We start from the raw sequence: 13,665 nt of genomic DNA, 5'->3' as shown, positions 1-13,665 counted from the left end.
TTGTAGATGTATGTCATACAGACAAAGGACTCGTCTCTGTTCTTGTTTTATTAGATCTTAGTGCGGCGTTTGACACAATTGACCATCAAATTCTACTGCAGAGACTGGATCACTTAATTGGCCTAAAAGGTTCAGCACTAAGCTGGTTTAAATCTTATTTATCTGATCGTTTTCAATTTGTTGACGTTCGTAATGAATCATCCTTACGTACCAAAGTTTGTTTTGGAGTTCCGCAAGGTTCTGTGCTCGGACCAATCCTATTTACTCTATATATGCTTCCTTTAAGTAACATCATTAGAAATCACTCTATAAACTTCCATTGTTATGCGGATGATACACAGTTGTATTTATCGATGAAGCCAGAAGAAAGTAATCAATTAACTAAACTCCATAACTGCCTTAAAGACATAAAAAATTGGATGAGCACCAATTTCCTGATGTTAAATTCAGACAAAACTGAAGTTATTGTTCTTGGCCCCAAACAACTCAGAGACTCTTTATCTGATGACATAGTTTCTCTAGATGGCATTGCTCTGGCCTCTAGCACTACCGTAAGAAACCTCGGAGTAATATTTGATCAAGATTTGTCTTTTAATTCTCATTTAAAGCAAACCTCACGGACTGCATTTTTTCATCTGCGTAATATTGCGAAAATTAGGCCTATCCTGACCCGAAAAGATGCAGAAAAATTGGTCCACGCTTTTGTTACCTCAAGGCTGGATTACTGTAACTCTCTATTATCAGGTAGCTCTAGTAAGTCCTTAAAAACTCTCCAGCTAATTCAGAATGCAGCAGCACGTGTACTAACAGGAACTAAGAAACGAGATCATATTTCTCCTGTTTTAGCTTCTCTGCACTGGCTCCCTGTAAAATCCAGAATTGAATTTAAAATCCTACTCTTAACTTATAAAGCTCTAAATGGTCAAGCTCCGTCATATCTTAGAGAGCTCATAGTGCCATATTATCCCACCAGAACACTGCGCTCTGAGAACGCAGGGTTACTCGTGGTCCCTAAAGTCTCCAAAAGCAGATCAGGAGCCAGAGCCTTCAGCTATCAGGCTCCTCTCCTGTGGAATCATCTTCCTGTTACGGTCCGGGAGGCAGACACCGTCTCCACATTTAAGACTAGACTTAAGACTTTCCTCTTTGATAAAGCTTATAGTTAGGGCTGGCTCAGGCTTGCCCTGTACCAGCCCCTAGTTAGGCTGACTTAGGCCTAGTCTGCCGGAGGACCCCCTATAATACACCGGGCTCCCTCTCTCTCCCTCTCTCTCTCTCTCTCTCTCTCTCTCTCTCTCTCTCTCTCTCTCTCTCGTATCCTATTACTGCATCTTGCTAACTCGGCCATTCTGGATGTCACTAACTCGGCTTCTTCTCCGGAGCCTTTGTGCTCCACTGTCTCTCAGATTAACTCATATCGCAGCGGTGCCTGGACAGCGTGACGTGTGTGGTTGTGCTGCTGCCGTGGTCCTGCCAGATGCCTCCTGCTGCTGCTGCCATCATTAGTCATTAGTCATACTTCTACTGTTATTATACACATATGACTATTGTCACACAAGTATACTGTCTGATACTAATACATACTTTCAACATATTGTACCACAGTAGCCAGAACTATAACTATAATATTATTACTTTCATTAATGTTGTTGTAAGCTACTGTCATTACCTGCATCTCTCTCTCTCTCTCTCTCTCTCTCTCTCTCTGTCTCATTGTGTCATATGGATTACTGTTAATTTATTATGCTGATCTGTTCTGTACGACATCTATTGCACGTCTGTCCGTCCTGGAAGAGGGATCCCTCCTCAGTTGCTCTTCCTGAGGTTTCTACCGTTTTTTTTTTCCCCGTTAGAGGGGTTTTTTTTTGGGGAGTTTTTCCTTATCCGCTGTGAGGGTCTTAAGGACAGAGGGATGTCGTATGCTGTAAAGCCCTGTGAGGCAAATTGTGATTTGTGATATTGGGCTTTATAAATAAAATTGAATTGAATTGAATTGAATAATATAACGTATGTAGGGTTGTAGGGTCATATATTAAAATGTTTGTTAGTGTGCGTCGTATAATAAAATGTGTTTGTTAGTGTATGTCGTATAATAAAATGTGTTTGTTAGTGTACATTGTATAATATAATGTGTTTGTTAGTGTACGTCATATAATAAAATGTGTTTGTTAGTGTACGTCGTATAATAAAATGTGTTTGTTAGTGTACGTCGTATAATATGTGTTTGTTAGTGTATGTCGTATAATAAAATGTGTTTCTTAGTGTACGCCATATAATATAATGTGTTTGTTAGTGTACGTCGTATAATAAAATGTGTTTGTTAGTGTACGTCGTATAATAAAATGTGTTTGTTAGTGTGCGTCGTATAATAAAATGTTTGTTAGTGTACGTCATATAATAAAATGTATTTCTTAGTGTACGTCGTATAATAAATTGTTTGTTAGTGTACGTCATATAATAAAATGTGTTTGTTAGTGTACGTCGTATAATAAAATGTGTTTGTTAGTGTACGTCATATAATATAATGTGTTTGTTAGTGTGCGTCGTATAATAAAATGTGTTTGTTAGTGTGCGTTGTATAATAAAATGTGTTTGTTAGTGTACGTCATACAATAAAATGTTTGTTAGTGTACGTCATATAATAAAATGTGTTTGTTAGTGTACGTCGTATAATATAATGTGTTTGTTAGTGTACGTCGTATAATATAATGTGTTTGTTAGTGTGCGTCGTATAATAAAATGTGTTTGTTAGTGTACGTCGTATAATATAATGTGTTTGTTAGTGTACGTCGTATAATATAATGTGTTTGTTAGTGTACGTCGTATAATATAATGTGTTTGTTAGTGTGCGTCGTATAATAAAATGTGTTTGTTAGTGTACGTCGTATAATATAATGTGTTTGTTAGTGTACGTCGTATAATAAAATGTGTTTGTTAGTGTACGTCGTATAATATAATGTGTTTGTTAGTGTACGTCGTATAATATAATGTGTTTGTTAGTGTGTGTCGTATAATAAAATGTGTTTGTTAGTGTACGTCGTATAATATAATGTGTTTGTTAGTGTACGTCGTATAATATAATGTGTTTGTTAGTGTGCGTCGTATAATAAAATGTGTTTGTTAGTGTGCGTTGTATAATAAACTGTGTTTGTTAGTGTACGTCGTATAATAAAATGTGTTGGTTAGTGTGCACCGTATAATAAACTGTGTTTGTTAGTATACGTCGTATAATAAAATGTGTTCGTTAGTGTGCGTCATATAATAAAATGTGTTTGTTAGTGCGTCATATAATAAAATGTGTTTGTTAGTGTACGTCGTATAATATAATGTGTTTGTTAGTGCGTCATATAATAAAATGTGTTTGTTAGTGTACGTCGTATAATATAATGTGTTTGTTAGTGTACGTTGTACAATAAAATGTGTTTGTTAGTGTGCGTCGTATAATAAAATGTGTTTGTTAGTGTATGTCGTATAATAAAATGTGTTTGTTAGTATATGTCGTATAATAAAATGTGTTTATTAGTGTGCGTCGTATAATGAAATGTGTTTGTTAGTGTGCATTGTATAATAAAATGTATTTGTTAGTGTGCGTCATATAATAAAATGTATTTGTTAGTGTGCGTCATATAATAAAATGTGTTTGTTAGTGTACGTTGTATAATAAAATGTGTTTGTTAGTGTACGTCGCATAATAAAATGTGTTTGTTAGTGTACGTCGTATAATATAATGTGTTTGTTAGTGTACGTCGTATAATATAATGTGTTTGTTAGTGTACGTCGTATAATAAAATGTGTTTGTTAGTGTATGTCATATAATAAAATGTGTTTGTTAGTATATGTCGTATAATAAAATGTGTTTATTAGTGTGCGTCGTATAATGAAATGTGTTTGTTAGTGTGCATTGTATAATAAAATGTATTTGTTAGTGTGCGTCATATAATAAAATGTATTTGTTAGTGTGCGTCATATAATAAAATGTGTTTGTTAGTGTACGTTGTATAATAAAATGTGTTTGTTAGTGTATGTCGCATAATAAAATGTGTTTGTTAGTGTACGTCGTATAATATAATGTGTTTGTTAGTGTACGTCGTATAATAAAATGTGTTTGTTAGTGTACGTCGTATAATAAAATGTGTTTCTTAGTGTACGTCGTATAATATGTGTTTGTTAGTGTATGTCGTATAATAAAATGTGTTTTTTAGTGTACGCCATATAATATAATGTGTTTGTTAGTGTACGTCGTATAATAAAATGTGTTTGTTAGTGTACGTCGTATAATAAAATGTGTTTGTTAGTGTGCGTCGTATAATAAAATGTTTGTTAGTGTACGTCATATAATAAAATGTATTTCTTAGTGTACGTCGTATAATAAAATGTTTGTTAGTGTACGTCATATAATAAAATGTGTTTGTTAGTGTACGTCGTATAATAAAATGTGTTTGTTAGTGTACGTCGTATAATATAATGTGTTTGTTAGTGTGCGTTGTATAATAAAATGTGTTTGTTAGTGTGCGTTGTATAATAAAATGTGTTTGTTAGTGTACGTCATATAATAAAATGTTTGTTAGTGTACGTCATATAATAAAATGTGTTTGTTAGTGTACGTCGTATAATATAATGTGTTTGTTAGTGTGCGTCGTATAATAAAATGTGTTTGTTAGTGTGCGTTGTATAATAAAATGTGTTTGTTAGTGTACGTCATATAATAAAATGTTTGTTAGTGTGCGTCATATAATAAAATGTGTTTGTTAGTGTGCGTCGTATAATAAAATGTGTTAGTGGGCGTCATATAATAAACTGTGTTTGTTAATGTACGTCGTATAATAAAATGTGTTTGTTAGTGTGCACCGTATAATAAACTGTGTTTGTTAGTATACGTCGTATAATAAAATGTGTTCGTTAGTGTGCGTCATATAATAAAATGTGTTTGTTAGTGCGTCATATAATAAAATGTGTTTGTTAGTGTACGTCGTATAATATAATGTGTTTGTTAGTGCGTCATATAATAAAATGTGTTTGTTAGTGTACGTCGTATAATATAATGTGTTTGTTAGTGTACGTTGTACAATAAAATGTGTTTGTTAGTGTGCGTCGTATAATAAAATGTGTTTGTTAGTGTATGTCATATAATAAAATGTGTTTGTTAGTATATGTCGTATAATAAAATGTGTTTATTAGTGTGCGTCGTATAATGAAATGTGTTTGTTAGTGTGCATTGTATAATAAAATGTATTTGTTAGTGTGCGTCATATAATAAATGTATTTGTTAGTGTGCGTCATATAATAAAATGTGTTTCTTAGTGTACGTTGTATAATAAAATGTGTTTGTTAGTGTACGCTGTATAATAAAATGTGTTTGTTAGTGTACGTCGCATAATAAAATGTGTTTGTAAGTATACGTTGTATAATAAAATGTGTTTGTTAGTGTACGTTGTATAATAAAATGTGTTTGTTAGTATACGCTGTATAATAAAATGTGTTTGTTAGTGTGCGTCGTATAATAAAATGTGTTTGTTAGTGTACGTTGTATAATAAAATGTGTTTGTTAGTATACGCTGTATAATAAAATGTGTTTGTTAGTGTGCGTCGTATAATAAAATGTGTTTGTTAGTGTATGTCGTATAATAAAGCACACAAATCATTTAAAATGAAACCATCTGGAACTTAATGGATGGTGTTATCGAAGAGGGACCTGAGTTCATGTGATGGAGGTACGTCAGACACAACATGGAAGGAACAACTGTTGAACAGGACCTGATGGTGGCTGTCCCCCTTTACATGTCCCACACTGAGTGTCCCTGTTGATACACTGAGCGTGAGGGATTTTTATTTCACTGTGGGCCCCAGACGGTGAGTTTCCCAGCATGCAGCAGTGTTTGTGTAGCAGCCACATTCCTGCAGCGTTGTGTAAACCAGGTTAGCAGTCAGGCGTGGCTATCAGCAGCAGGAATGTGGCTATCGCTCTATCTGCTGTCACGACTTTGTCCTGAATGTCTGCACTCGCACCATCCTCTCTCTATCAGTCCTCCATTTATCCTCCATCATCGCTCCATTTACTGTCACGACTGTTCTGCACCCATCTGCACTCATGCCGTCCTCCAACCTCCATCAGTCCTCCATCCTATATCTTAACCCAATCTGCACTGCCACCAGCTCCTATTGCCATCCATCCATCCTCCATCATCTCTCCATCAGGGACACCACACTGCCACTGATTGGCTGACCAGACAGCGTAGCAGCTGATTGGCTGCCTACCCTGCTGTTCACAGACAGGCTGAACCTGACGACCTCAACAGGATGGAGAGACTGAAAAGTTTCTCCACCTCTGCAGGGTCATCCCCACATCCTCTGTTCATCCTGGATCAGTTCAGCATCAGTCCTCCACCTGTCCTCCATCATCGGTCCATCAGTGTCACTTTATATTGATCTCTTGTGTTCCAGTGTTTAAATAAATAAAGACCTGAGGCCCGAGGTCTGATCCCTGAGGGACACCAGAGACACTCAGGTGATCTTCGAACTATACCTGCAGGTCAGTCCCACCTGAGTCCACCCAACTCCTGAACCTCTCAATCAGCTGAACCCAGCGTGCCAAAGACCCTCTGAGGATCAGGCGGCTCTTCCAAACCAGAGTTACTGTCTCGTGGTTTTACGCCTCCGCACACCAGCATTTTAACTCAAGTCCAGTGTCTCTCAGAGTCTCCATCTATGTCTGTGAAAACATGGATGCTTCACATGCAGAAGATCTATACAATCAGCACAGTTTCAAGATCAGAGTCACCAATTCCGTTCTGTTCCATGACCCTGAATAATGGTCAGAAAAGGGTTTTTGCAAAACATTACGATGTGACACGAAAAATAACCTTTGACCTTTCGGATATAAAATGTCTTCACCTCATTCACGACATCTATGCAACATTTTTTCGTTATTAGAATATGAATTCTTGAGTTATGGCCAAAAACATGTTTTGTGAGGTCACAGTGACCTTCGACCTTCAACCACCAAATTCCAATTGGCTCATTCTTGAGTCCAAGTGGATGTTTGTGCCAAATTTGAGGAAATTCCCTCAAGGCCTTCTTACAGCGACAGTGACCTTTGACCACCAAAATTTAACCAGTTCATTGAGTTAAAGACAACTTAGAGATATTGCGCTCATGAGAATAGGACGGACGGATGGACAACCCTGAACTATAATGCTAGCGGCCACGACTATCACCAGCGTGGAGCCACAAAAAGACCTCAGCAGACACAGTGAGGCAAAAATTAAGAATATTTCAACCTCTTGTATCTCCAGTAAATGTGACGATTGTGACTTCATGGGTTTAGTTTAGTGTAGTTTATTTAAGCTTAGTTTAGTCTTATTTCATTCTTTCTCTTAATTTCATTTAGTTTAACTTAAATTAGCTTCATATAGTTTAGTTTAGCATAACTTACTTTGTTTATCTTAGCTTAAATTAGTTTAGCTTAGTTTACTAGCTTTTAACTTAATTTAGTTTAATTTAGCTTAGCATAATTTAATTTAGTTAGTTTAGTTTAGTTTAGTCTAATTTAGTTTATCATAACTTAGTTTAGTTTATCTTAACTTAATTTAGTTTAGTTTAGCTCAACTTGATTTAGTTTGGTTTAGTTTAGCTTAACTTAATTTAGTTAGTTTAGTTTAGCTTAACTTTGCCCAACTTAACTAATTTTAACTTAGTTTTAACTTAGCTTAGCTTAGCTTTGCTTAACTTAGTCTAGGTTTTTATTTTCGACATTTTTCCAACAATTCGAATATGAAAAAAAATTATGTTAATCATCTGATTTTTATTATGATTATTTAAGAAAAAATCTTGACGATTATTGTAAAAATTTCATTGTACACAAAATTTGATAACTTTTTCAAAACTGCCAAGGATATTGACCAATTCCATGTCCTTTCCAGGCCTGGAAAATGTGACTGTAAAAATTCCATGACTTTCCCAGGATTTCCATGATGGTGGGAACTATATGATTTGACCTAAACTCACTATAAATATAACCCACATCGTTGTCCATGTCAGCAGCTGCAGCACCAAAATACATAAGCTATCAGTTCACTGTGAGTCACACTTTCGTATGAAAATTAACTTTACTGCAGTTTTTATTTCATCAATGGAAACTATGACAAAACATTTTAATAACAACGTTTTTCACGGTGAAAATGTGACTGAGACTAAAAGAAAAAAATGACCTTTGAAAATGAGATTTGATTGATTAATGTTCCATTAATAAGAAGCATCTTGTTTTCAGTCACGCTGCATCTGTCAGTAAAGTTATCTGATGATTTATGGACTAAATTAATCCGCAAGCCATGAAGAATTAAACAAGCAACAACAAAACAACTGAGACAAATGATGAAAAACAAAATGTACTTCACTGGATTGATGAAAAAAAATGAATGATCTTAATATCTGAGACCGTCCATGATTTTAATTTTCATTTTAAGGGGCGTTAACTGGGGAGTTGGAAAACCTCTGATACCCCCTCTCTACCAACACGTGACGGGATCTTTTCCCGTTCGCCCAGCGTTCAGAGCCAACCAAAAATAAATTGTGCGAACCGTGATGACGTCACTGGTCGCCTCTTTGTTACTGCCGTTCAATTCTGTTGTGCAACGACCTCTGTTGATGAAACATTCTTCATTACAATTGTTCTTACTGAAACTGGTGGAAATTCGAGATGGTTCGCTAGATAGCACCAAAGTTCCAAGAATCCTGAGCAGCATCGGTTCAAGAACCAGAGCTCAGTTGGTAGAAAAGAGGTGTGAGAGTTTGACACACTGTCAGAACCTGATGATCGGATCAATAACACTCTGATCAACAGGATCAATAACACTGAGGTGAGCATCATGCCAACATCCTGTGACCTCACATCAGAGGCGTTCAGAGGAAGAGAGAAAGCTCTTTCACAATAAAAGCCCCAGTGAAGAAACGACAGGTGAGTTTTAAACAACAAGTGGTGAACTCACCCTGAGAGCTGCTGGAGGAGCCGTCAGGATCATCAGGAGGCACCTGGAGGAGGAAACACACAGGTGAGTCACTGATCAGTGATTGATAGTGATGAAAGTGTCTCCTGGTCATCTCCTGCAGAGTCACAGCTGCTGATTGTCATTTATTTGTGTTTGTTTGTTTATTTGTTTGTTTACCAGAGCCAGATGTAGCTGCAGGGGGCGGAGCAGGAAGTCAGCAGCATCTTGTCCTCTGCTCAGAGGAAGTCGCCCCCACGACACGACCCTGTCACTCTGACTCTGCCTCCAGACCTCTCTCAGCCAATGAGGACACTCTGACACTGGTGGTCGTCCTACAGGGACACAAAGACACAAAAAATGTTAATTACAGACACAGTGGGTCCGGCCCATTTCAGCACGCCAGTGCACCGCTAAACACAAAACACTCCTGTGATCTTAGACCAGATTTTAACAATGCTTTAGACCATTTTCTTCAATGTGAAGCTGTGAAACCAGCAGATAAATGAAAAACACAGGAAACTCTTAATAAAAGACTGATAAAAACGGCAGAGGGTGACGGGACTGAAAAGAAATTTAGCTTACGGAGAAGATGAATTCTCTGTTGCCCTCGCTTCACAGTACCTACAGAGTTTACATCAACTTTAAGATGTTCATCAAAAAGGTACCTAAATATTTGTACGAAGTAACCCTGTCCACAATTTCATTGGAAAGGGTGGTTGAGTTTTGAGTCGCAGGGTGGATAATCGATCAGTCGATCTGATCAGAGCTGATCAGACCAGATCAATGGATGGGAGGAGCAGCTGCTGCAGAGGTGAGTGAAGGCGAACTTTTAGACCCAGCTCAATGAGCAGTTAAGTTTCACTTTTACTGCACCTGATGTTCTGCCGCTCCATATGTGCCCAGAGTCGCTCTATGCTGCGAGACTGTGGTGCAACAAATAACTGAACAGTACAGTGTCATGCAAAAGTCGAGGCACCCCTGGTCATAATGCCTTTTACTGTGAATAGTTAAGTGAGTAGAAGACGAACTGATCTCTGAAAGCCAACATTTTAACCAAGATCAAGATTGTTTTGTACAATTTTAGAGTGAAAATAAGGAAAGCAGCAACATGCAAAAGTTTGCAGCACTCCAAGACATCTGAGCTCTCAGACGACTTCTCCCAGGGTCTCAGAGCTTAATGAGCTTGTTAGGGCTCTGGCTTGTTCACAGTCATCGTTAGCAAAAGCCAGATGATGCTCATTTCAAAGCTTTATAAAGACTCTGACTCCTGAAAGCTTGTCCCAACAATCAGCAGCCATGGGCTCCTCTAAACAGCTGCCTAGCACTCTGAAAACTAAAAGACCTGATGAAGACTAGAAGAAGATAGCAAAGTGTTTTCAGGGAGCTGTTTCCTCAGTTGGTCATGTCAGTAAGAAATGGCAGTTAACAGGAACTGTGGAGGTCAAGCTGAAAACTTTGTGAGAGAGCTGCTCGTAGGATTGTTAGAAAGGCAAATCAAACCTCTGTTTGACTGCAAAAGACCTGCAGGAAGATTTCTCAGACTCTGGAGTGGTGGTGCACTGTTCTACTGTGCAGACACACCTGGACAAATATGAGCTTCATGGAAGAGTCATCAGAAGAAAACCTTTCCTGTGTCCTCACCACAACATTCAGCCTCACAAGTTTGCAAAGGAACATCTGAACAAGCCTGATGCTTTTTGGAAACAAGTCCTGTGGACTGATGAAGGTAAAACAGAACTTTCTGGACACAATGAGCAAAGGTATGTTTGGAGAACAAACTGTTAAACACGGGGGTGGATGGATGATGCTTTGGGCTTGTGTTGCAGCCAGTGGCACGGGGAACATTTCACAGGTAGAGGGAAGAATGGATTCAGTTAAATTCCAGACATCACAGCAACTGTAAAAAAGCTGCAGATGAAGAGAGGATGGCTTCTACAACAGGACAATGATCCTAAACACACCTCCAGATCCACAATGGACGACCTCAAGAGGAGCCAGCTGAAGGTTTGGCCACGCCCCTCACAGTCCCCCGACCTAAACATCATTAAACATCTGTGGATAGAGCTCAATGAGCAGAGCATGAAGACGGCCCAAGAATCTCACAGAGCTAGAAGCCTTTTGCAGGAAGAATGGCTGAAAATCCTCCAAACAAGAACTGAAAGACTCTGAGCTGGATACACAAAGTGTTTAGAAGCTGTGGTACCTGCCAAAGGGGGCGCTACTGAGCACTGACCATGCAGGGTGCCCAAACTTTTGCTTCAGGTCCTTTTCCTTTTTTGTTATTTTGAAACTGTAAAAGATTGAAATTAAAAAGTAATCATGCTTAAAATATTGTCATGCCCTTTTAAGATCCGTTTGAATTCTACTCACTTAACTACTCAGAGTAAAAAAAAAATTTGACTAGGGGTGCCGAAACTTTTCAACGTTATTCTTAAAAAGAAAAGAGGGATGGCGCTATAGAGCTGCTATAAGGTGCCTTATTTACCGTGCCTTTACATTTTAACAAAGAACCCAACAACAGTGGCATCATGTTGCTCCAGTGTGTGATTTTAGACAATATGTCGGCATCATGGAAACAAAAGAGGTGAGACGTGTAACACAACAGCATTGGCCTCTAGTGTAACACATAACATACACGTGGACAGTGCTTTATAAACAATTACAATGACATCACATCCATTCATTCATTTTCAACTGGGGGCAGCAGGCTGAGCAAAGTATTCCAGACATCCCTCTTCCCAGTGCCACTTTCCAGACCCTTCCGCAGAACCCCGAGGTGTTCCCCGGCCAAATGAGATATGTATTCTCTCAATTGTGTTCTGGGTCTACACCAGAACCTCCAACCAGTTGGACGTGCCTGGAACACCTCTACAGGCCCAGGAGGATCCTGATCAGATGCCCGAACCACCTCAACTGATCCCTTTCGACGCGAAGGAGCAGCGGCTCTACTCCGAGCTCCCTCCAGATGCCCGAGCTCCTCCCCCTATCTCTGAGGCTGAGCCCAGACACCCTACAGAGGAAACTCATTTCTGCCGCTTGTATCCACAATTTCATTCTTTCAGTCAGTACCCAGAGCTCATGACCATAGGTGAGGGTTGGGACGCAGATGGACCAGTAAAGCTTTGCCTTCCAGTTCAGCTCCCTCTTCACCACAACATGTCAACAACAATCTTTGACCCTCCCTGTTATATGGCAGCTGACCTCTTCCTCTGCTCAGAGAGTAAGGAGCTCCTGGACCTCATTGTTTTCAGTATTTGTGGACATTTTCAGCCACTGTTCTTCTTTGAGTTAGCTGCTCACTGTTAAATCTCCAGCAGTGGGTCGGACACTGAACGCGTCTTCAAAAAGTCACACCTGTGCCGTCCATTGTCCCGTCCTGCTGGCCGTCACGTTTATACAGACAGAATTTCAGCGCTGTTACGACCTCCAAGACAACACTGTCCCCTGATTCCTATTTGTACTTGTTATACAGCACAGTGAGGCAGAAGAAGTGTGTGAAATTTTCGCCCTGAAGAGGCAGTGTAAAGAGGCTTTTACTAGGACGAGCCTATGACATTTTAAAGTAGCCTAGCAGTGACACACGTGACGCTGCCTCACATGAGCAGGTCCACTGCAGAATATGCGCATCACTAGGTTGGTGTTACGTCACGTGGATAAAATGTCGGTACGGTCAGTGATTCGTTCTGTTTATAGTTTATAAACTATAATAAGCAGCCCATTCTCATTCCAAACTCATCAAATACCGCTGCACAAAGGCACCTTACGTGGTGGGATGATACCAACCGAAGTCGTCCAGTACGGGCACTATAGTGGACGTCGACTGACACACAAAGGCACCTTTTGCAGTGTTGTGAAAGGCACTAGCCAGCAGCAGTTTGTAACGCTGCTGGTGACAATGTAATCTAAGGAGCTGAAAAGTCCCTATTGGGTGGGCTGCAGGGGAAGTGGACTGGGCCAACAAATCCCAGACTTTCGGACTTTCACCCAGGTGAACGCTGTTTGCTTCCCCTGTGAATTTATTTTTTCAGTTTATTTTGAAAGAGACTCTTCTAACGAGCTGAAAATGTACATTTCCTGTGAGAGTGGAAGTTTATTTTGAAAAAACACAGCGCATGCGTTAACTGAACACAACAATCCAGAGTGTCAACAACAGACACAGGATGATACCTAGTGCATCATATGTCAAGGTGAAAGTCCAGAGATATTTGACAAGTTGGGATGAAAACGTGTTGGATAAACTAATGCCCATGTCCAGGCAACACAATCCCACTCCGACCTCGTCACATGTCCACGTTTGGTCATGGACTTTCCACGTCCACATATGACGTCCAAGGTACCCTGGGTGTGTTGGTTGTTGACGTTCTGAGACGCCGTGTCAACTTCAGCCTGTTACATGCATTGTCTGTTTTCAAAATACACTTCTGTTTTCACAGGAAATGTACAGTTTGCATACAGTCTCTTTCAAAATAAAAGCACTACGTCGGTACAACACCGCAAATTTAATTGTTTTTCCTTCAACACACTCACGTGGTTGGGTTCAGGAGAACAGAACAGGGTTTGGCTTTACAGTCTTACAGGAACTGAACACCGGCCTCCTGGGTGAAAGTCTGTAGTTGATGGACCCATCCACCTTAGTAGTCGCAATTCCACTGCTTTAACCTTTGTTGTTGTCCCGCCACGT

General features: G+C 39.2%; 1 protein-coding gene across 1 annotated transcript in view; it reads right to left on the bottom strand.

The window, feature by feature from the left end:
* Positions 1-13,665, bottom strand: part of col4a4 (collagen, type IV, alpha 4) — a 73,189-nt gene that overhangs the window by 57,896 nt on the left and 1,628 nt on the right. The window contains exons 2-3 of the mRNA XM_033630846.2: positions 9,162-9,316; positions 8,985-9,027 (exon numbers count right to left, since the gene is read on the bottom strand). Of these exons, the coding sequence (XP_033486737.2) occupies positions 8,985-9,027; positions 9,162-9,208 (90 nt within the window). The 5' untranslated portion in view covers positions 9,209-9,316. The remainder of the gene's footprint in view (positions 1-8,984; positions 9,028-9,161; positions 9,317-13,665) is intronic.

Source organism: Epinephelus lanceolatus, chromosome 4 (genome assembly GCF_041903045.1).
Source record: "Epinephelus lanceolatus isolate andai-2023 chromosome 4, ASM4190304v1, whole genome shotgun sequence".
NCBI classification, from domain to species: Eukaryota; Metazoa; Chordata; class Actinopteri; order Perciformes; family Serranidae; genus Epinephelus; species Epinephelus lanceolatus.
The sequence above is the reverse complement of the archived record's forward strand: the minus strand, read 5'-3'. Positions and strand labels throughout refer to the sequence as shown.